This window comes from Ylistrum balloti, unplaced genomic scaffold (genome assembly GCF_031769215.1).
Source record: "Ylistrum balloti isolate Yb309-2 unplaced genomic scaffold, AGI_CSIRO_Ybal_v1 Utg370214, whole genome shotgun sequence".
NCBI classification, from domain to species: Eukaryota; Metazoa; Mollusca; class Bivalvia; order Pectinida; family Pectinidae; genus Ylistrum; species Ylistrum balloti.
Window position 1 is genome coordinate 269,425 of NW_026782182.1, and position 24,532 is coordinate 293,956.

General features: G+C 35.5%; 1 protein-coding gene across 1 annotated transcript; it reads right to left on the reverse strand.

The window, feature by feature from the left end:
- Positions 1 to 717: 717 nt before the first annotated feature.
- LOC132551770 (mechanosensory protein 2-like) lies at positions 718 to 23,653 on the reverse strand. Its single transcript, XM_060215911.1, has 8 exons — positions 23,503 to 23,653; positions 12,844 to 12,962; positions 6,399 to 6,471; positions 5,762 to 5,844; positions 5,277 to 5,480; positions 4,512 to 4,567; positions 4,199 to 4,277; positions 718 to 3,583 (listed from the first exon to the last, which is right to left on the reverse strand). The coding sequence occupies exons 1-8, from the start codon at positions 23,510 to 23,512 to the stop codon at positions 3,395 to 3,397; spliced, it is 813 nt and encodes a 270-aa protein (XP_060071894.1). The 5' UTR covers positions 23,513 to 23,653; the 3' UTR covers positions 718 to 3,394.
- Positions 23,654 to 24,532: the final 879 nt, after the last annotated feature.

Consider the following 24,532-nt stretch of genomic DNA (forward strand, 5'->3'; position numbering starts at 1 on the left):
TACACAGCAAAAAGTAGGTCATATCTAAGTGTTACTGCTAAGTTCTTATAATTACAGCATAAGTGAAGCATGTTTAAATGAAATCAAAGGTGAAGTCACCTGACCGCAAGTCAAGTTCATCAGGTTGAAGTGTAAAAGTCAAATTGGAAATATTTTATTGCCAAATATGGTAATAAAACATTAATGACTGAAATCAAATAAGTAGTCAACCAACTTCAACTCAAATTCAAAATATATTGGGATATTTATATTTCACAGCAAATCAATTTCTCTGTAAAGGATTAAGCAAAAATTCAGGAGTGATTTAACACTCGGGTTTAGAGTTGGACACAATGAAGGGCCCTCCAAGATATGTCACTACTTAAGTACTTGTGGTATATCATGTTTTAAGTATTGTTAAAAATATCTCTAGCCTTTGGTATCAAACTAAACTGGTAATGAGTAAACTAGTGTTATTAGGACACAGATCTTGTAAGGAGTCTATCGGCGTAATAAGGAGTCAGCCAATCTCGCATAACATATATTAATGCAAAATAATCAGTCTACCAATGTAATTAGGAGTAAACCAATATGTTTTAACGAGTACAGTATACCAGTGTTGTTGAGAGAATACCAACACAAAATGTGTTACCACTCAGGTAATACACTTGCACTATAAAACAGAATAACTTGCTGTACAGAAAAAAAAGACAATTGATACAAGTTTCCTGTATTTTATTGACAATGATTAACTACTATAAAACATCACAAGTACATCATATAGTTAGAACAATATGCATACAGATATTCATCACAAAGTGGTTACACTTCTAGGTATGCACGTGTGTGAACAGTAGATAAAATCAGGTCTATATACATGTAATACCATTGTTTTTGTCTCAGTTTCCCAAAATCAAAATTAATTATCAGATAATACCAACTTTAGGAGATATTTGTTAGTTATATTTCACAGAAATGGGTCACATCACTTTATAGTAATGCATTTTGCAGAATAATACTCTAGAGTATGAAAATAAAAGATAATTTGTTAATGAGGGAAGGAATTATAGACTCTCTGGAGAAACATACTCTACATGATGGGAGAGAAGAAGTGATGACTTTAATTTGAAATTTACCCTTTATAAACTGCTGTTGTGCCTTTAACCTTACTTTACATGTATCAATAGTTTTATTCTATTGACAGCTAGCCAAGACAAACACGTAAATAACACAATAAACCACAGAATCTAGATGTTGGTACTCCATTCTTTGATTTCTTGCACCAAGATAGAAAAATTAAATAAGTAATTGTACACCAACTCAATGATCTTCATATCAACATAAGTTCAGGACTGTTTATAAAAAAGAAGCCTGGTTTGCACAGCACGCTGGAATACAGTAAGTTTATTATTAATGTTAATATAACATTCTTTTGAAACAGTCCTCGATTTATTTCACTTATAAAGTAAAACATACATGGATGGTGCAGTGTTAAATAAAGCATATGGCTGTAACCTAGACATTTACGGTTCGACTCTCCAGATGTGAAAATGGATGGTGCCATCTGCCCGACCACATGGATTTTCTTCGGGTACGCATTTCCTCCCACCTTTAGACCCTTAAGACCCATCACATGCTTCAATCAGAACCAACAAGAGAGATCAATATAAGGTTTAGCTTGTTTGTATGAAATAGATAAGTTTATATCATTTAATTTAAACTAAATTTGCCTCATCATCTTTGATGTCTTGAATGGCTTGGAAAAATTCGAAAAGCTTACACCAAGTATTTTCCCTGCTCTTTGGTTAAAGGATATGCTTAAACTAGTAAAATTGTGTACTTCATATCCATTCTAAAGGAATTTTAAATTGTTATATTTTTGTAATGTAAACTCAATTTTCTTTTATTCTGAAGGAAAACAAAATGCATATCAATATTTCTCAAGGCAACTTTGGTATTTTTCAACATGGATTCCGCACAACCAACTGTCAAGACCTAATTTAACACCAGGATGGATTTATCATCAATAAAATTCTGGTGATAACAAAATATCAAGTTACAACAACTCTTACAAATATATAACATGTGTATCATAGTTCTACAGACAGGGACATCACCACTGATACATTATGACTCGAGAAAAATCATTAAAGTAAGGTGACATGGAATTTTTTTATCAGGATCTACTGTAATGCTTCATAATCGGGTAAATATCTGTAGTTAGAAAAATACAAAATTTCAGAATGTTGATCTTAAACAGTAGGCAGTATTTTTAGAAACACTACACAAGATTATCAAAATGATTAACCAATGAGCCAGTCTTATATACTGGATGATCGGAATTATGTGATTTAAATATATACAAAAACATATACAAACAAGATTATGTGTATTAATTGTTAAAATAAGGTCCTATTCTAAATTCTACCAAAAAGTCTTAATAGGAAAATAACGGATTCCAATAATATCAGAAAACTGGCAAAAACTATACCTGAATTTGGATTTAACTACAATAGGAATGTAAGAAGTATTTTACACATGTTTCAGAAGAGAACAGGCAATTTTACCAATGTCAAATAAAAATACCTTCAATAAATAGCACTTTACAATCATCACTAAATCACTCTAGATCTTAGATCATCCTGATTGCAATCGGTGAAATGGATAATCAGTAATATGATACTATTTATGCATGTTTTCTTCAATCTATCACAAGTTTTTTAAATGTAGCCGGTAAATATCATCTAGTCACTTTGTAGGCCGGTCACACATCAAAACACGATAAAGAGAAACAAAATGTTTCGCAGGAATTATCTCCTGACTCAGTTTCAAAAGCCATTAAATTACAAATGTCAATCACAAGCATTTCTGATATCAATGATGGAACACAAGAATCTTCCCAAAATATCTCAAACATGAAGGAATGCCAGTGAAACCTCAACTGCTGGGTAGTGATCTAAATGAATTTTTTTTATAAAGCCAGCAGAGGGTTGGGCAGATAAGATGTTTACCTCTTGGATTGAAATTTCAGCCGTATGTTCATGGTAAGGAAAGATTCTATCAATCACCTCAATAGCAATCATCATTATCTGAATATCCCACTGGCATTTTATAAAAGTCATTTGTATAATGTTCAAATGGTTAAAGCTATCAGACATTTACTTAGAGGATCAATGTGTATGTTAAAAACTTCAAAGTTAAATTTGCTGTTGGTTGATGAATAATTTTGGGCATGATCTCTGGTGAACATTTTTTTTACTCCTCATGTCGAAGAGGCCTTTTTTTTTTATTATTATTTCATCGTGTGCTAAAAATATGTTTTAGCTTAACTTTCTGGCTACAAGATTAAGACATAACTTAGATTATTTCATCGCCTTCCTTAAGTCAGAAAACTCTGACCCCTCTTTTAGTGCATTTATTTCTTGGTCATTGACTGAATAAGATCAATGGGCAGAGGGAATATGATGGTGGAATTTTTCTCTGCAGCAATGGTATTAAGAGTCTGAAGATAACGCAGTTGGACAGCAGCCGGAGCCTCTGACAATATGTCTGCAGCTTCCTTGAGGGCACGTGATGCCTTTTGTTCTCCTTCAGCAGCCAATACCTGTCAAAAGAAAATATCAATACAGTACAAGTATTTATTAGCAGTATCTCAATAGCATATCAACCATTACATTAGCATATTGTAAATCTGTCTTTTATAAAGACAGATATTTCTGTCATGTCCTTGATTCTCTGTGGTATAAACTACTGGATTTTTTTCCTTCTTTTTTTCTTTAATATTTTTATTCTCACTTTTTCACCATTCCCTCACTGCTAACTTTTACTACATACCTAACCTAACATGACACCACAGCCTCCCTTCATCACTATAACTACATACCTTAGTCCTAACCTAACATGACACCACAGCCTCCCCTCATCACTATAACTACATACCTTAGTCCTAACCTAACATGACACCACAGCCTCCCCTCATCACTATAACTACATACCATAGTCCTAACCTAACATGACACCACAGCCTCCCCTCATCACTATAACTACATACCTTAGTCCTAACCTAACATGACACCACAGCCTCCCCTCATCACTATAACTACATACCTTAGTCCTAACCTAACATGACACCACAGCCTCCCCTCATCACTATAACTACATACCTTAGTCCTAACCTAACATGACACCACAGCCTCCCCTCATCACTATAACTACATACCTTGGCTCTGGCCTCACGGGATGCCTCTGCCTCTGCTGCCATTGCCCTCTGTAACTGGTGAGGAAGTCGTACATCTTTGCTGTAAGTAATAATGTTATTTTGTACTAATAACAGCTTTACATCTGAACAGTTTGATCTAAATTAAGTATTCTATTGATTATAAAGCATTTTATCAAATTTTATACAAATGAGTAAGAAACTGATCAGTTTCTGAAACAAGATCTCGATGGCATGCTCATTATTAATATATTATGTATTAAGAGTTATACAAATCTCTGTACAATTTTCAATGAATAATTTTCTCTTCACTTACATTTCCACACGGTCAACCTTCACTCCCCAAGGATCAGTGGATTCATCCAAAATTTGCTAGGAAGGAAAAACAGCAGATATAAAACGCCTGTTATTTAAAAGCATAGGATACAATATACATATTGTACAACAGAAAATAAATGTCCATTTCTTATTCAAGAAGATTTTCTTTTTTCCTTTCCTTTTCTTTTTTTTTATTTAATTCCTTAATCTTTCATTTCATTTCTGCAAATAATTACATTGTATAGCACATTTTGAAGGTATCAATAACATGTCACTTCAAGTGAGTGTAAATGAGGGCAGATCAAAGCTGGATATTCTTGGATATTCTAACAAACCGAACAAAAAATCTTTGACAAATTTATTCTGTGTTTGGAATGAATTGAATTAAAATTTTATATTCAATTATTTTTCAACATTTTCTTTGAGTTTTTTTTTTCTGTATCTCTTCTGTTTTGTTTGTTTTCTTCCTTTCTTGTTTTTGACAATAACATACGGGGGTAGATATAATTTGAATTACTGCTGCTGCTTTACACTCATGTTACAAAATTCTGTGTTTCCAGCAACATGGGATAGCAAAGATATCCAGGTATTACATGTAAACAAATTATCTGTGGATGTTAAGTGATTGCCCCACACCAAGATCACATTTGAGATCTGCAGGTAGCATATCAGACAGGTAAGTTAAAATTTCTACCAACACTTGGTTACAAAGTATAAAATGATAAACAGTATTACTAAGGAATCACTTATACTGATTATCTACCTTCATCTGGTAAGAAATAGCATCTCTGTCCGTCAACATCTCAGACATATTCTTTGTGCCGAGAACGTTCCTCAAAGTGGTGGCTGCCAGCAGTTTGGTAGACTGGAAGGCGTCCTCAACATTACACACAGACATAACCGCATCAAAGATATTACAGTAGATGACAGCATCCACCGACACTGTTACCGAATCCTTCGACAAAATCTGTCAAATACAATTACCAGGTCAATATCTTAACTGATCAAAAACACTAATAAATGACTTACAGTGTTATAGATAGAAACCCTTCTGATTTTCATCTCCTGTTGCTTAACAGAAGGTTTATCATGTAGACAGACTCAGACCACCTTTTAGATATCAATTATTGTGTGCAGCATCATGAACATTTTCTTAAACAAAAATGGTAAATTAAAAAATACATAAAACTTTTCAATCGAAATCAAAAATTGAAATTAAATTCCACATCTAATAAAGAAGTAACTCACCTCTTGTGGAGGTACATCAAAAGCTATTGTTCTCATGTCCACCTTCTTGAATTCATCAATGCATGGGTACACAAAGAAAAGACCTACAAAAACAAGTCCACAAAACATTCTAAAAATAACCTTTTATCAGTTGTCAGGTAAACATACATAGACATACCCATAAATGGTCAATCCATGTGGTCACTATCAGATACACACAGGGAGGAGGTCATCTCTTATTTGTTACACACAGGGAGGAGGTCATCTCTTATTTGTTACATACAGGGGGGAGGTCATCTCTTATTTGTTACACACAGGGAGGAGGTCATCTCTTATTTGTTACACACAGAGAAGAGATCATCTCTTATTTGTTACACACAGAGAAGAGATCATCTCTTATTTGTTACACACAGAGAAGAGATCATCTCTGATTTGTTACACACAGGGAGGAAGTCATCTCTTATTTGTTACACACAGGGAAGAGGTCATCTTTGAAGTATGAGATCTTACAAACATAATTCACCATCCTTTCAACTTAAAATGATTTAGAATAGACATCACTAAGTAAGGAATCAACATATTATTATAGATATGATGTCACTGACAGACTTCTGTTATATTATATGTATATGTATATTAATTACCCAAACTGACATACCTGGCCCCTTGGCTCCTCCTGACACTACTCTTCCCAGTCTAAAGATGACAGCTCTCTCATATTCCTGTACCACCTGGAACAAGTCAGACAATTAGTAACTATTTCATCTCTGAAAGTCATGATGATGTGGATGTCATAAAGCGATTTACTTTTAATGATGATTTGTGTCCTGTTCATTAGTGATAAATGTGTGAGCTAGTCCCGAGAAATACTTTAGAGTTACATTGGGGACTCATTATTTTCAGTTATGAAGTGGAAAACGACTCATGAAAACAAATTGTATATTGATCACTAATCATTCCATGTAAGTTTGTTTGTGTTTTTGTTTGGTTTATTGTCAGTGAACGACTAGGGTCATTTTGAGGTTGGGTTTCCTTGTGAGCACCTCAGTTAACAACATACACAAGGTCTATCACAGGTCAACCAGAGCAATAAGGGTTAAAATATCTTGCCCAAGGACACAGCCAAGTCACCATAAACATTGTACAAGCAGTAACCCTAAACCTAACCATGTACCTCGGATCTTCACCTAAGGTTACCTAAGTCAATTCACCATGTACCTCGGTTCTTCACCTAAGGTAACCTAAGTCAATTCACCATGTACCTCGGTTCTTCACCTAAGGTAACCTAAGTCAATTCACCATGTACCTCGGTTCTTCACCTAAGGTAACCTAAGTCAATTCACCATGTACCTCGGTTCTTCACCTAAGGTAACCTAAGTCAATTCACCATGTACCTCGGATCTTCACCTAAGGTAACCTAAGTCAATTCACCATGTACCTCGGTTCTTCACCTAAGGTTACCTAAGTCAATTCACCATGTACCTCGGATCTTCACCTAAGGTTACCTAAGTCAATTCACCATGTACCTCGGTTCTTCACCTGAGGTAACCTAAGTCAATTCACCATGTACCTCGGTTCTTCACCTGAGGTAACCTAAGTCAATTCACCATGTACCTCGGTTCTTCACCTGAGGTAACCTAAGTCAATTCACCATGTACCTCGGTTCTTCACCTAAGGTAACCTAAGTCAATTCACCATGTACCTCGGTTCTTCACCTGAGGTAACCTAAGTCAATTCACCATGTACCTCGGTTCTTCACCTAAGGTAACCTAAGTCAATTCACCATGTACCTCGGTTCTTCACCTAAGGTTACCTAAGTCAATTCACCATGTACCTCGATTCTTCACCTAAGGTAACCTAAGTCAATTTACCATGTACCTCGGTTCTTCACCTAAGGTTACCTAAGTCAATTCACCATGTACCTCGGTTCTTCACCTAAGGTTACCTAAGTCAATTCACCATGTACCTCGATTCTTCACCTAAGGTAACCTAAGTCAATTCACCATGTACCTCGATTCTTCACCTAAGGTTACCTAAGTCAATTTACCATGTACCTCGGTTCTTCACCTAAGGTTACCTAAGTCAATTCACCATGTACCTCGGTTCTTCACCTAAGGTAACCTAAGTCAATTCACCATGTACCTCGGTTCTTCACCTAAGGTAACCTAAGTCAATTCACCATGTACCTCGGTTCTTCACCTAAGGTAACCTAAGTCAATTCACCATGTACCTCGGTTCTTCACCTAAGGTTACCTAAGTCAATTCACCATGTACCTCGGTTCTTCACCTAAGGTAACCTAAGTCAATTCACCATGTACCTCGGTTCTTCACCTAAGGTAACCTAAGTCAATTCACCATGTACCTCGGTTCTTCACCTAAGGTAACCTAAGTCAATTCACCATGTACCTCGGTTCTTCACCTAAGGTAACCTAAGTCAATTCACCATGTACCTCGGTTCTTCACCTAAGGTAACCTAAGTCAATTCACCATGTACCTCGGATCTTCACCTAAGGTTACCTAAGTCAATTCACCATGTACCTCGGTTCTTCACCTAAGGTAACCTAAGTCAATTCACCATGTACCTCGGATCTTCACCTAAGGTTACCTAAGTCAATTCACCATGTACCTCGGTTCTTCACCTAAGGTAACCTAAGTCAATTCACCATGTACCTCGGTTCTTCACCTAAGGTAACCTAAGTCAATTCACCATGTACCTCGGTTCTTCACCTAAGGTAACCTAAGTCAATTCACCATGTACCTCGGTTCTTCACCTAAGGTAACCTAAGTCAATTCACCATGTACCTCGGTTCTTCACCTAAGGTAACCTAAGTCAATTCACCATGTACCTCGGTTCTTCACCTAAGGTTACCTAAGTCAATTCACCATGTACCTCGGTTCTTCACCTAAGGTAACCTAAGTCAATTCACCATGTACCTCGATTCTTCACCTAAGGTAACCTAAGTCAATTCACCATGTACCTCGATTCTTCACCTAAGGTAACCTAAGTCAATTCACCATGTACCTCGGTTCTTCACCTAAGGTAACCTAAGTCAATTCACCATGTACCTCGATTCTTCACCTAAGGTAACCTAAGTCAATTCACCATGTACCTCGGTTCTTCACCTAAGGTAACCTAAGTCAATTCACCATGTACCTCGATTCTTCACCTAAGGTAACCTAAGTCAATTCACCATGTACCTCGGTTCTTCACCTAAGGTAACCTAAGTCAATTCACCATGTACCTCGGTTCTTCACCTAAGGTAACCTAAGTCAATTCACCATGTACCTCGGTTCTTCACCTAAGGTTACCTAAGTCAATTCACCATGTACCTTGGTTCTTCACCTAAGGTTACCTAAGCCCACTCACCATGTACTTCGGAACTTCACCTGAGGTTACCTAAGTCAATTCACCATGTACCTCGGAACTTTTCTGAGGTTACCTTAGCCGATTCACTAACAGATTGAGCAATTGCAGGCACAATTCATGTAAGAGTCATGGAGACTGGTGTGATATTCTGGTGTGTAATGATTCATGTCTGCTGGTGAAAATGTTATGTTGGTTTGTGCCCAGTGGATGCTTTATATTGATTAACATATCGTAAATGTTTCTCTCACAATTTTCAGGACTTATTCATGATTATAAAACATAGCTATCTTTTATATTAAAATATTTCCTTTTCTTTCACGCTGCTGATTTTTTTGTCCCCTATTTCTTCTATTTTCTTTAAAAAATGCCATAAACATATGCTGACATGCCCGGTCAGTTTTTGTTTGAAATGTTGTGTTAGCGAAATGGTTCCTATAATTAGATAAGACAATTTTCAGGGATCCCTGTAACCTAACCACCAAGCTTGTCAGTAGTACTGATAAATCTGTCCAGTATCATGGACACTGTAATTATGGTTCATCATCCCCTATACCTGGTGCAGAGTACCGTAAACCCACAACAGTAGTCATGTTTAAAAGGTCAACATCATTATGGTTACCATGGTGCCAAGTCTGATAATAAAACAAAAATTACCCTAGAATATAATTCATAATGGAGTTCTGATAATTCTGTGTAAACAAATAGAAAGTCGACATTGATTGAAAGACTGGTTAGCTTTATAATACACAGCATTACTCTAGAGATTATATCTTATATTCAGTGGAAAAATCCCACCCCCAAATTACCTCACAATTTTTACCTCACAAAACTCTTCAGGAAGTTTGAGCAATTTCTTCCTAAAGATGTTCTTTTTAAGGAAGTTCTTCCTGATGTACACTACTGGGTGAAATGAACCATAGTTTACTTAACCATTGTAGTATTTTGACACCAGTTCATTTCCCCGTGCCTCACAAACCATGCTACACCAGAAGATGAGTTATCTTTGTATTTTTGTTGGAGTATTCTTCCCCTATCCATATTTTTTTCTAGGCGGAAGTGAGTATTCTTCTCCTATACATATTTTTTTCTAGGCGGAAGTGAGCATTCTTCTCCTATACATATTTTTTTCTAGGCGGAAGTGAGCATTCTTCTCCTATACATATTTTTTTCTAGGCGGAAGTGAGTATTCTTCCCCTATACATATTTTTTTCTAGGCGGAAGTGAGCATTCTTCTCCTATACATATTTTTTTCTAGGCGGAAGTGAGTATTCTTCTCCTATACATATTTTTTTCTAGGCGGAAGTGAGTATTCTTCCCCTATACATATTTTTTTCTAGGCGGAAGTGAGCATTCTTCTCCTATACATATTTTTTTCTAGGCGGAAGTGAGCATTCTTCTCCTATACATATTTTTTTCTAGGCGGAAGTGAGTATTCTTCCCCTATACATATTTTTTTCTAGGCGGAAGTGAGCATTCTTCTCCTATACATATTTTTTTCTAGGCGGAAGTGAGTATTCTTCCCCTATACATATTTTTTTCTAGGCGGAAGTGAGCATTCTTCTCCTATACATATTTTTTTCTAGGCGGAAGTGAGCATTCTTCTCCTATACATAGTTTTTTCTAGGCGGAAGTGAGCATTCTTCCCCTATACATATTTTTTTCTAGGCGGAAGTGAGCATTCTTCTCCTATACATAGATTTTTTTCTAGGCGGAAGTGAGTATTCTTCCCCTATACATATTTTTTTCTAGGCGGAAGTGAGCATTCTTCTCCTATACATATTTTTTTCTAGGCGGAAGTGAGTATTCTTCCCCTATACATATTTTTTTCTAGGCGGAAGTGAGCATTCTTCTCCTATACATATTTTTTTCTAGGCGGAAGTGAGCATTCTTCTCCTATACATATTTTTTTCTAGGCGGAAGTGAGCATTCTTCTCCTATACATATTTTTTTCTAGGCGGAAGTGAGCATTCTTCTCCTATACATATTTTTTTCTAGGCGGAAGTGAGTATTCTTCTCCTATACATATTTTTTTCTAGGCGGAAGTGAGTATTCTTCTCCTATACATATTTTTTTCTAGGCGGAAGTGAGTATTCTTCTCCTATACATATTTTTTTCTAGGCGGAAGTGAGTATTCTTCTCCTATACATATTTTTTTCTAGGCGGAAGTGAGTATTCTTCTCCTATACATATTTTTTTCTAGGCGGAAGTGAGCATTCTTCTCCTATACATATTTTTTTCTAGGCGGAAGTGAGTATTCTTCCCCTATACATATTTTTTTCTAGGCGGAAGTGAGTATTCTTCTCCTATACATATTTTTTTCTAGGCGGAAGTGAGCATTCTTCTCCTATACATATTTTTTTCTAGGCGGTATTCTTCTCCTATACATAGTAGGCGGAAGTATTCTTCTCCTATACATAGTTTTTGTCTGGGGGGAAGTGAGTATTCTTCCCCTATACATAGTTTTTGTCTGGGGGGAAGTGAGTATTCTTCTCCTATACATAGTTTTTGTCTGGGGGGAAGTGAGTATTCTTCCCCTATACATATTTTTTTCTAGGCGGAAGTGAGTATTCTTCTCCTCTTCTCCTATACATAGTTTTTGTCTGGGGGGAAGTGAGCATTCTTCTCCTATACATATTTTTTTCTAGGCGGAAGTGAGCATTCTTCTCCTATACATAGTTTTTTCTAGGCGGAAGTGAGTATTCTTCCCCTATACATATTTTTTTCTAGGCGGAAGTGAGCATTCTTCTCCTATACATATTTTTTTCTAGGCGGAAGTGAGCATTCTTCTCCTATACATAGTTTTTTCTAGGCGGAAGTGAGCATTCTTCCCCTATACATATTTTTTTCTAGGCGGAAGTGAGCATTCTTCTCCTATACATATTTTTTTCTAGGCGGAAGTGAGCATTCTTCTCCTATACATAGTTTTTTCTAGGCGGAAGTGAGTATTCTTCTCCTATACATATTTTTTTCTAGGCGGAAGTGAGTATTCTTCTCCTATACATATTTTTTTCTAGGGGGAAGTGTTTTCTTTGATACATTGCAATTGTTTTTTCTGACCAAGGTTCCTGGCCAAGAGTCAATTTCCGTTTCAAAGTGATCAGTTTTCATCTTTTCAAATAATCTACAATAATAATAGCAAACCTAAAGAGCACGATGGCAGTATATAAGGACTGAAATTTTCAATAATACAGTCTGTATAACAATTGTTTGTTTCCTGATTTAGGAAATAACTTTACACTCAAAGCTCTCTGTAACCAATGACAGAGCCCTTACAAGTTCTTCCTTATGTACATATGCATGCCTCTATAGAATGGTCCTATCACATAATGTCTAAAACAACACTGCCACTCCGGAGAATTAATCAATATCAGGTAGTCATGGTACTATAAAATAAAAGGCCAAATGGGCTGTATTAACTACCTGTTTCTAATTATATATATATGACAAGGCATTGATTGTTTCCACTAAGTTGGACTACTAATTAAGTTTTCTCAAATGCTTTGCTGACCAAACAAAAACATGAAAGTACAACTCAGCTGCATAGTTCCAGTAGGTGAGACCCAATCCTAGTATAGAAGGTAAGACCATATGAAAGCCTTTGCATGGTACTTGTACTGGTAGGAGGGAAAGGTAACTCCCCCTTAATACCTGAAATTGGTTTATACCATAAATATCGTACATGATATTATATGACAACAAATAAAAACTGTCAACAAGGAAAAAATCAATTACATACCTTGATGGACATGCAGAGTGAAAATGGGAAAAACAAGACGACCACACAGATAGAGAAGAACATGAGAATGTATCCACAACAGCCAATATCTCCGTCCTGAGACTCCCTGTTCATTTTAGCTGTAATTACAAAAAACAAACATTGAATATAAATAAATACACAAATATCATTCTATGATATCTATAATGTTTAACCAAAGCTACATTTTACATGATTTTAAAGTTGTCTCCAAAACAATATCTTATATTACATTCCATTCTTTGATCTACGCCTTATATGAGAATAAATGGAACAGGAGCATACACCAAGATACAGTTTTAACTACATTCAATGATTATATGGAATAACTTGCATATCAAACACATGGAACTTTCATTTTCTTTTTTGCTTTCTACTACTCAAAGTACATTTTCTTTTTTTAAGGAAATAAACGAGGCTTATTAACCTTAAAAAGGAAAGACTACAAGTATTTAATGAATTCTATCATCAAATTTCATTGTTTCGAAATGTGAAAAAATATCATGATAGAATATTGTCATTTATGATGGCCATGACTGAACATTCTCTACAGAATAATTTTGTTAAATGTGTACATGCTGTGGTAGTTACACAGCTGTTAACAATTACTTATGGTGCCTTGGAAAAACAAAAATGAAACTACTAATCTGTGAAAGCAACCTAACTAAATATAGGTACAGTTAATATACTGGAGAGGTGAATTCAGTATTACGAAGTATCCAAGGAGACCATATGTAAGGGTACTATTCATTAGATTTGGATTGTAAGAGAAGAAAACGACAGTACTTCCCTATTTCAGAAAAAAAGAAATAATGTTAATAACAAAAAACAACTAACAAAAGTGGGGTTATTTTATAAAACAAGAAGGTGTTTTGAACTGTGAACACTTCTATGTAAACATGTAAGTAAGAACAGAAAACAGTACCAGAAATGATGACAGAGGATGTAATGAAAAACTTAATGGATCCAAAACAATATCTATGGAGGTTTAGAAGGATAGTCCTGGTTCTAACCATTTTCTAGGATTTTATATAATTCTTTATTTACCTAAGGGGAGGAGTGGAACAGGACATAAAATTAAGATAGAGGTCTGAAAAATTAACTTTTAAATGTGCAAGAAAAGGAGTAATTTTTCTCATGACCTATTATGTATAGGATGTAAATTGAAAAGAAAAGGGAGGTAATTATATTTTGTATACTGACTTCCTGTACATGACCAAGCAATATCTATTTTCCACAACTGACCATGGTGTGAATATAACACTTAAACATTGCAATTAACAAGATTTACAGTCCATTATCTTGTGATTGAAGAAACATTTTACTAAGAAAATTGACCACATAAAAATTAATTGAAACATTACTTCTGGGGAAACAATTGTTGTTCAGAAGAAATATCCATTACATTTTACCCATTTTGGTGAATGCTTATGTATACAGAGTTCTTTGAGAGTATAATAAATCACTATTGATCTTCCATTGTTTTAGATATTCTCAATCAGAAACTTTAAAGTAGTTCACAACAATAAAATGAAGAACTTAGTAAATGATTTTTGTTCTATCCCACATTTTTCTAGTTAGTGATGGTAGAGAGTCCATAACATACTTAAAAGTTATTGAATGAATGGTTGTAGAATGTACACTTAAGACTACAATCTACCATAGATATTAAGTTAAGATGATTTAAATACACTGCATAAATATCAGAAGGTTATAAATAAAATCATCACCCACATGATTCTCCTGTAATGAAAACAGAATCAATCACTGCTGGTATAGATACAGGCAAGACTTTCTAATATGCATAAAAACAAACAGAAATTTGCATGGCATATGTAGGTACCTTCAGAGACTATTTTTGGAAAAATTTATGTCACATAACATATTTGAATTTAGCAACAATTGTTGCCAAATCACTATAATAGTCAGTATTCAACCTACTAAGGGCACATTATCATTTTTCCTGAGAAAGCTGACTAAGGTTGCTTGCTTTATTGACCTACCATGTTAATAGACCTTTATATATTTGTCTCATATACACGCTTATCAGACACTTGGCATTATTACTGAAATTTATCATTTCTTTTTATTAAACTCACAGTGTGATTTCTGTTACGTATTTCACTACTCACTATTCCCTATTCCTATATAACAGACTTTTTTTATCACTGCTACACATATGTTCTATACAATTAAACCTGTTTCTCAACTTAAAGTTATCTCTAAGCTCACCAAAAATAAAAATTCCTATTCTCAAGTTTCTAGTGTTGTGTCCATTTTGTCTATTATTAAACCCCATCTGTAACTATCAACACAGAGGTATCTACGCATTCAAATGTAAATAAAGACTGCACTGACATTCATGTCATTACGAAATTTCTTGCTATGTGTACCTAAGAGTTTTAATATTTGGTTATATATACAAGAGATTACAAACAAATCCTATATTCACAAGGAAGTATTTACGTATGCTATTCAAATGCAAATAAAGACTGAACTGACATTCATAGTCATTACAAAATGACCTGCTTTGTTTATATTAGAGTTTTAATATTTGGTTATAAATACAACAGATTACGAAATGTCCCGCTTTGTTTACATTAAAGTTTTAATATTTGGTTATAAATACAACAGATTACGAAATGCCCTGCTTTGTTTACATTCAAGTTTTAATATTTGGTTATAAATACAACAGATTACGAAATGTCCCGCTTTGTTTACATTCAAGTTTTAATATTTGGTTATAAATACAACAGATTACGAAATTTACTGCAATGCTCACCTGACAGTATTGCTATTAGTTTATATATTCCTGTATGTTTTATCAAGAAAGATCAATTTACGGTTTATGATATCATCTTTCGACATCCATTGCCTTTATAAAAGCATTCCAATGAAAACATTGAATATTTATGTAAGGAAATCAAGACAAGTTGAAAGCTTTAAAACTATCCGTGGGGAATTTATTTCCAGTATGATATTATCATTACTATCAACAAAGTCAGGAACATATGCTTCACATTTACACTTATGGGAACAGATGTACCAACCACCACAGCCTGTTTATACTAATGAATACAGATGTGTACAACTGTCATAACCTGAATTTACCAATGGGTGCAAATTTACCCAAATGTCATTAACCTGCATAATTACATGATGGGTACAAATATATCCGCTTTCTGTTTGCATTGATGGGTACAAATATTTTTACTTGGCAACCATGTTGAAAAGATTAATGTCATTCAAGTGATTGGGTAAAGACAGGAAGTGATGAAAGGATACAACTGATAAGTATATATATGTATATATTTCCTAAACTCAATGAATTATAATGATTCATTACAAGTACTTGACTGTGTGTATAACTATCATCCCAACATGAGAAAACAAATTGCAGAATACATATCTTAGTGAGATCATGACCACAATACAACATGTTTACCTTATAAGGAATTCATCTGACCTAACAAAGCCATCTTTATACACTATTTCTATCTAAACATTTTCACCTAGAATATTGTACTGGAGAAAAAAAAAGTTCTTTATAAAAATCTTAACTTCTATCAATGATGGATGACCACTGATGTGTAAATTCAAAAAAGATTTAGACAAAGTAATTAATTTGTGTTAGTCACTCAAATATCAATATAAAGCTCATTAACATGGCTTCTTTTTTCAACTAAAAAAGATGAAGTTTAATATTCTAAAGTATTTCACTTATTTGACCTTGAAAGTAAGTAAAAGCATTTTTTTAATTATCCTCTCAGCTCTTCATCCAACCATATATACTATATGTAAAATTTTATTTGTTAAAAGTCTAGAATTATCCTGATTTCCACACATTTCAAATCAATGATGGCATTATACATAGCATTTTGTGTTGACACCAATGTATTATTGAACATGCTCCTAGTACTTCCATGTTTATTCTGCGTTACAACAAAGGTAATCAATTATTTATATCATTATTACAGAATGCAATGCAACAACTTGCGATCAAATCGCCTGTTATCATAGAAAAAAATCAAAGGCTATTGATTGTGGATGTTGACAGTTTAAAGATATAAAATTTACAGAAATGAACTGTAAGAGAAATTCATTGGAGGTAGTGATGGACTGGTTTGTACTTAGTTAAGGATTGTTGGTGCACCATAGTATATTTACATCAAGGTAACTACATGTGGTGTGCACCAAGTAAATATCCCAAAATAAACTTCAATACAAAAAAACCAATCACAATCCTTAGATTAACATTTGATCACCAGAAAATTTCAAAACACATTAAAAAACAAATTACCTTCATATGAAATGGGGTAGACATAGACAGATTGTAGATATAAAAAGAGGTTCAATACAGAGAGCAGTTATAGACAGAGGTAGTTAAAGATGGAGGTAGTAAAAGACAAATAGTTAAAGATGGGGTAGATATAAACTGGGGTCAGTTATAGACAGACAGAGGGTAGATTTAAACAATTGTAGTTATAGACATGTTTCAGGAGTGAATGGTCCAAGAGTGTGCCTTTTATTATACAAACAAGTGCTTTATCATTATTTATCTTTCCTTCAGCTGATGTTTACACTTGCTTTGGTCATAATCCATACAATATAGTAAAATGCTAATGGCAGAGTCTAGAGGAATTTAGATAATGGTAAATGTTGTTTGATATTGATTGCCCTGTTTTACCTCAAATCTAATACAGATCTCAACTTACTTTAACTATACAAACATTACCCAAATATTAAATGCACTGCTTTCAACACAATGGCTGACTGTATGACATGTGTGGATTAGTTTAAATCCTTACTCTTCATCAAGAGGGATTGTGAATATTAAAGGCCTGCACTATATACCAGATGGTTCACAAGACATAACTTGTTAATGACAGCTAGAATACACAATTAATCCTACCAATATCTGTAGGCATGATATCAAAGGTTGTAATTACCCTCAACGTACAAATTTCAGCAGTAATCTTGTTTTAGCACTTTTCATATTAAAAGCATTGCACTAAAATAAGATTTTACCAATTGCAATTACTGTATGTTGTTATGTATCGATTGTTATGGCTGTACCAATCCATCAGAGAAATGATTTACCAAACAGTGATAATACCCTAAAATTTGACAGTGCCAAATTAAGTATGTTTACAGTATGTCAATCAATCATTGCAAACTTTGTTACATAACATTTTATTTTACCACAGAATCACTGGTCCATTGAGAGCAGAGTATACAGAAAAATCCCTCATCAGTTTAATGACTTCTGTGAAAAGATAATCATATTATGATGTCCCTACCAGGGCACTGTATTGTGAATCGTTAGTTTTCTGAGTTGCTAGTTGCTATCACACTTTTAAACAATTCGTATTGATTTTGTGCGATATTGACTAGGATAGTTTAAATTAAATATGTAGTAATTATCTTATTTATTACTGTTGTTCATAAATAAACTGTCTAATCCTTTTGTGTAATTTTGCTGACCAGATAATCCCAACAATCAATTATGGCAGCTTTACAGAATCTTCCATTTTTTCAAAGAAAAAAAACTGCACACATTCCGTGGGATTTTGTGGTATGTCATAGTGGCTGTAGATTTATGGTAAACTTGTGAAGCCTTAATCATCATCTAACAGTATCATATGGTTTATATAGAAATCTACACAACTTATTGGTTCCCAGATAATAATGATCACATGATATTTACAACAATGTGATAATGTTTTACATGTGAAACCTTGCATTCATACAATTCTTATTCTGATATTTTTATGTTATGCTTCACTTGGTTGTCAATACCATTGCATTACGCAATGCAGAATTTTATATCACAAACACTATTTTTCACTGTTGTTTGAACATTTTTCTTATATTTATAACAGTGATTGTTGCAACAATGCAGATTTCTTATATCAAAAACAGTATTTATCTCTGTTGTGTGGACATTTTTCTTATATTCGTAAAAGTGGTAGATTCGATGATGCAGTTTTTGACAAGATCCATGTAATTTTACCCTGATATCAAATACACTATATCAGTGTAGTTTATCTCAGTCACCAAACCTTAGTCAGGACAATGTCTACATTGTTGTTTATCAGCCTTAAACTTGACCAAGTTTATAATATATATTCTCATTCAGCCAAGCCAGAGTGTAAAAGACATTAATGCCAGGAGTGACACTGAATACAGGGATGGAAGAAATACAATGGTTTACACTGTCCTTTAGATCTAAATATGAATACATAAGATATCTTATGATTGAGCTTGATCATGTTACTAAGTTAGATGTTCCAAATCTAATTTCACAACAACACCTGAAAGGGGATTTAACTTTCAACAGAGTTGGGTCTCAGCACCTGTACCTTTTAACCTATACTAGGGAAAAGGGATAGCTTATTTACAGCAAAATTTGAAAGACAAGGAAAACTCTCAACTACTGCGAGATTCTATATCTTTTAATGACCAACCCAGGAAAATTATAAATGACAATTAACACATACATATCCTACTGTAAGACAGGGGGTGGCAGACATGTCATATCATATATTATTACAGAACACATTATATCTGAGTCAAAAACACAGGGCAGGCTTATTACAGAATACATTATATCTTACTCAAAGACATAGGGCATGCTTATTACAGAACATATCATATCTGACTCAAAAACACAGGATGGGCTTATTACAGAACATATCATATCTAACTCAAAGTCATAGGATGGGCTTATTACAGATTATTATATTATATTTGACTCAAAGACATAGGATGGGCTTAATACAGAACACATTATATCTGACTAAAAGTCATAGGGTGGGCTTATTACACAACACATTATATCTGACTCGAAGACACTGGGTGGGCTTATTACACAACACATTATATCTGACTCAAAGACACAGGGTGGACTTATTACACAACACATTATATCTGACTCAAAGACTTAGGAAAGGCTTATTACAGAACACATTATATCTGACTCAAAGACATAGAGCGGGCTTATTACAGAACACATTATATCTGACTCAAAGACATAGAGCGGGCTTATTACAGAACACTGAAATAAGACTGGATTATAACAAAGGCCAACAGTTATGTTTATGAGTAGGCTTACTACCTTGAACAGACTTATCACTTGTAGACAATTTACAATTACCCTAATTTAGACTTTTTGTAAACATCTACATAGGAGAGCAATATAAATCACCTGGCCAAACCCAAAGTTGGGTATATTATATATTGTAAATTTACAGATGGATTTTCATTATAACTTTCATTGTACGTTGTTGTCAATAGCATCAGAGCCTTCTAAATCATTGTTGTACACCTTGAAAACGCAGGATTCCATTGTTACTGTTGCGGTTGAGTGCCAGATTCATTGATTTGGCCAGGTATAAACAGTGTCTTAACATTCCATTGTTAAAGTGCAGGCCAGTCCTGCTCTGCCTCATTACTTCTGTATTCGGTCAGACATCACCATTTTACTTGTGACTAAGATATTCAATGCCATATTGACCATTGTCATTAAAGAATTATTTGGTATGTGTGTGTGGATCATTTTAGGTTCCTTGTAGCAAAGATGCAACATTATTGTGTTAACTATTTTAAGTTTCAAAAGCAGGAGAGCCTGCAAAGCCAAATCTGGTAAAAGGAAGGAATAAAAAAAAAAGAACACTGACAAACAATGCATGGTATATGGTTGGGACTGGTCAGGGTACATTTTAAATGGTTGGGTATGGTAAGGGATAAGATTTACACAAGGGACTGTATGATCAGGGCTACAATGTATATCACAGGCAATAGAAGGAATCTCTCAAAAAAAGGATTTCATGGGGCATAATCAGGTATACATTGTATATGGTGGGGAAGGGTCATGTATACATTGTATATGGTGGGGTAGGGTCATGCATACCATGTATATGGTGGGGAAGGGTCATGTATACATTGTATATGGTGGGGTAGGGTCATGTATACATTATATATGGTGGGGTAGGGTCATGTACAAATTGTATATGGTGGGGGTAGGGTCATGTATACCATGTATATGGTGGGGAAGGGTCATGTATACATTGTATATGGTGGGGTAGGGTCATGCATACCATGTATATGGTGGGGTAGGGTCATGTATACATTGTATATGGTGGGGTAGGGTCATGTATACATTGTATATGGTGGGGTAGGGTCATGTATACCATGTATATGGTGGGGTAGGGTCAGGGTTACATTGTATATGGTGGGGTAGGGTCAGGTATACATTGTATATGGTGGGGTAGGGTCAGGTATACAATGTATATGGTGGGGTAGGGTCAGGGATACAATGTATGTGGTGGGGTAGGGTCAGGTATACAATGTATATGGTGGGGTAGGGTCAGGTATACAATGTATATGGTGGGGTAGGGTCAGGTATACAATGTATATGGTGGGGTAGGGTCAGGTATACAATGTATATGGTGGGGTAGGGTCAGGTATACAATGTATATGGTGGGGTAGGGTCAGGTATACAATGTATATGGTGGGGTAGGGTCAGGGTTACATTGTATATGGTGGGGTAGGGTCAGGTATACAATGTATATGGTGGGGTAGGGTCAGGTATACAATGTATATGGTGGGGTAGGGTCAGGTATACAATGTATATGGTGGGGTAGGGTCAGGTATACAATGTATATGGTGGGGTAGGGTCAGGTATACAATGTATATGGTGGGGTAGGGTCAGGTATACAATGTATATGGTGGGGTAGGGTACAATGTATATGGTGGGGTAGGGTCAGGTATACAATGTATATGGTGGGGTAGGGTCAGGTATACAATGTATATGGTGGGGTAGGGTCAGGTATACAATGTATATGGTGGGGTAGGGTCAGGTATACAATGTATATGGTGGGGTAGGGTCAGGTATACAATGTATATGGTGGGGTAGGGTCAGGTATACAATGTATATGGTGGGGTAGGGTCAGGTATACAATGTATATGGTGGGGTAGGGGGTATACAATCATTGTATATGGGTATACAATGTATATGGTGGGGTAGGGTCAGGTATACAATGTATATGGTGGGGTAGGGTCAGGTATACAATGTATATGGTGGGGTAGGGTCAGGTATACAATGTATATGGTGGGGTAGGGTCATGTATACCATGTATATGGTGGGGTAGGGTCAGGGTATACATTGTATATGGTGGGGTAGGGTCAGGTATACAATGTATATGGTGGGGTAGGGTCAGGTATACAATGTATATGGTGGGGTAGGGTCAGGTATACAATGTATATGGTGGAGTAGGGTCAGGTATACAATGTATATGGTGGGGTAGGGTCAGGTATACAATGTATATGGTGGGGTAGGGTCAGGGTTACATTGTATATGGTTGGGTAGGGTCAGGTATACAATGTATATGGTGGGGTAGGGTCATGTACACATTGTATATGGTGGGGTAGGGTCAGGGATACAATGTATGTGGTGGGGTAGGGTCAGGTATACAATGTATATGGTGGGGTAGGGTCAGGTATACAATGTATATGGTGGGGTAGGGTCAGTGTTACATTGTACATGGTGGGGTAGGGTCAGGGTTACATTGTACATGGTGGGGTAGGGTCAGGGTTACATTGTACATGGTGGACTAGTTATGGTGATTGTAATTTTTTAACATGGTTGGCTTACATGGTGATTATAGAAGTGGTAGATGCAATGAATGAGGCAAACAATGCGAAATAAAATTTTAATTACTCTAATTCCCAACATTACCTTGGAAATTTTCTATTAGGAAAAATGATCAGCAGCTATGCAGAGATCCAGGGATGGAGAAGTAATCAATTAGTGTGCATTTGACATTTATGTTGGAACCATGTTATAATGATATTCTTATCACTGGGGACTGGAAGTCAACAAATGAAACTATACGAAGTATTGATTCCTGTATAAACACCAAGCTCCCGTTATATCAGGCGCGATTTAGCAATAATATGCATATAAATGTGTCGACCTACTCTTGACCACTGCCACCGACATGCAATGTAACCGAGGGGTTGATACTGCTGCTGGTAACTTGGAATGCCTTAAGAAGGCATCATTATCTAACCATGGGGGCTTATAGGTGGTATTTATGTGGCCATGTCATTAACTGAAGTCATTGAAAGGATGTCTAGAGATGGAGAACAGGGAGTCCAAATGCACAAAAATGATATGTCGTCTAGCGACAAGACGGAGAAAACATGTCAGGTGTAAGGTGAACCACATATTAGATAATCCCTTTACATCTACCAGTGACATATGCCCATAAAAAGGTTATATAAACAATATTGATAATAAATAAATTAACAAATCGGTATATTGACCTAGTTATACTTTGAAAGGTGTTTCTGTGTCAGATAGCGTTGCCATGTTTAATCCCAAATTCTGTCAACTGATGGGTGTGCTCCATACCCTCCCGCTTGACCAGTATCAGTGCACACCCGTGTCATGGTTACCGTTTGATAGCTGTGAGCAGCCACCGAAAAAAAATAGTTACATTCGATAATACATAACCGGGTTCTCGTTTAGCTATAACCTACACCAGTTGGCAAGTTTAGCGTAAATGTTTAGCAAATCTAAACGTAGAAGCAGACGACGATGAACGAAATATTAAAACATAATCAAAGTTACCATACCTTGCTCCATTTTTGAAGTCGCGCACCCAAATAGCCTTGTTTGAAGTCCTGTTTTACCTGTCTAATGGCGACTGGGTAGTTGGGTATATTTATAGAATCTTTTACACACACACACAGCTATACACAGTCACGAGATGGTTGACGTCACGTGTTTACGTTGCTAACATTGGGGTATACAGGATATTTCTCAATACACATCATATGGATTGATGTGGGGCGGGACCTAGTCACTGCATGGGATACGCGCACCGGCGAGAAAAACCTTTGTTATTTAACGGACATCGACAAAGATATATTGGAAATTTATCCAAAGTGGACTACTTTCTAATCAATGAATTATACCACGAAACCAATAAATTCATCTGATTACTCATCCACATTTTACACGCGCGCCTTCTTCGTCGACCCTACTTACTTGCCTTGCAGACGCGGAGTTGACATGTATGGAGACCTACATGTGACAACGAAATAGAGGAAATGCGACAGTAAAAGACTCGTGGGACTAGGTCTGAATTATGTATAATTCATTTTACCCAAAATTTCTTCAAAGATCAAATCATCAAATTCAATTTTAAGATCATCAGTTCTTTGATACTGTTATAAAACTACATGTACCATTACACTGTAATATATTGTGCAGTTTTTTAAATAATAAACTATTGATGCCTTTTTTGGAAAAAAATGTTTGTCAGCCCTTGTGAATGAAATATGCTAGGACTCACATTGATGATGTAATAACATCAACATTAACTGTTATTTCAACACTAATTTATTGTACAAAGCAGTTAAGTTTCCCTGTGGAAATGGGCAAAGACTTTTTATGGTTTCATCACATGTCAGATCTGAATGCAAGGGTCCTGTTTGTACATTCTACCCAGAAACGGGTAATTCCACTGCAATTGATCATGTATTGAGTCAAACTCTGTAGATCTTATCCTTGACTGTCCCAGATGATGGTGAAAATCCGTTAGGACACTGTCCTATAATCTGTTCAATACGAATTCCTGAGACTCCAATCACAAATAGTTCC

Bases quoted from the DNA above. Each gene is read 5' to 3' on its own strand.
- LOC132551770 (XM_060215911.1), bottom strand. The intron at 4,568-5,276 runs GTAGATAATCAG...TTTCCTTCCTAG, and splicing joins CTATTTCTTACCAGATGAAG to CAAATTTTGGATGAATCCAC. The intron at 4,278-4,511 runs GTAAGTGAAGAG...TATTACTTACAG, and splicing joins AAGGTTGACCGTGTGGAAAT to CAAAGATGTACGACTTCCTC.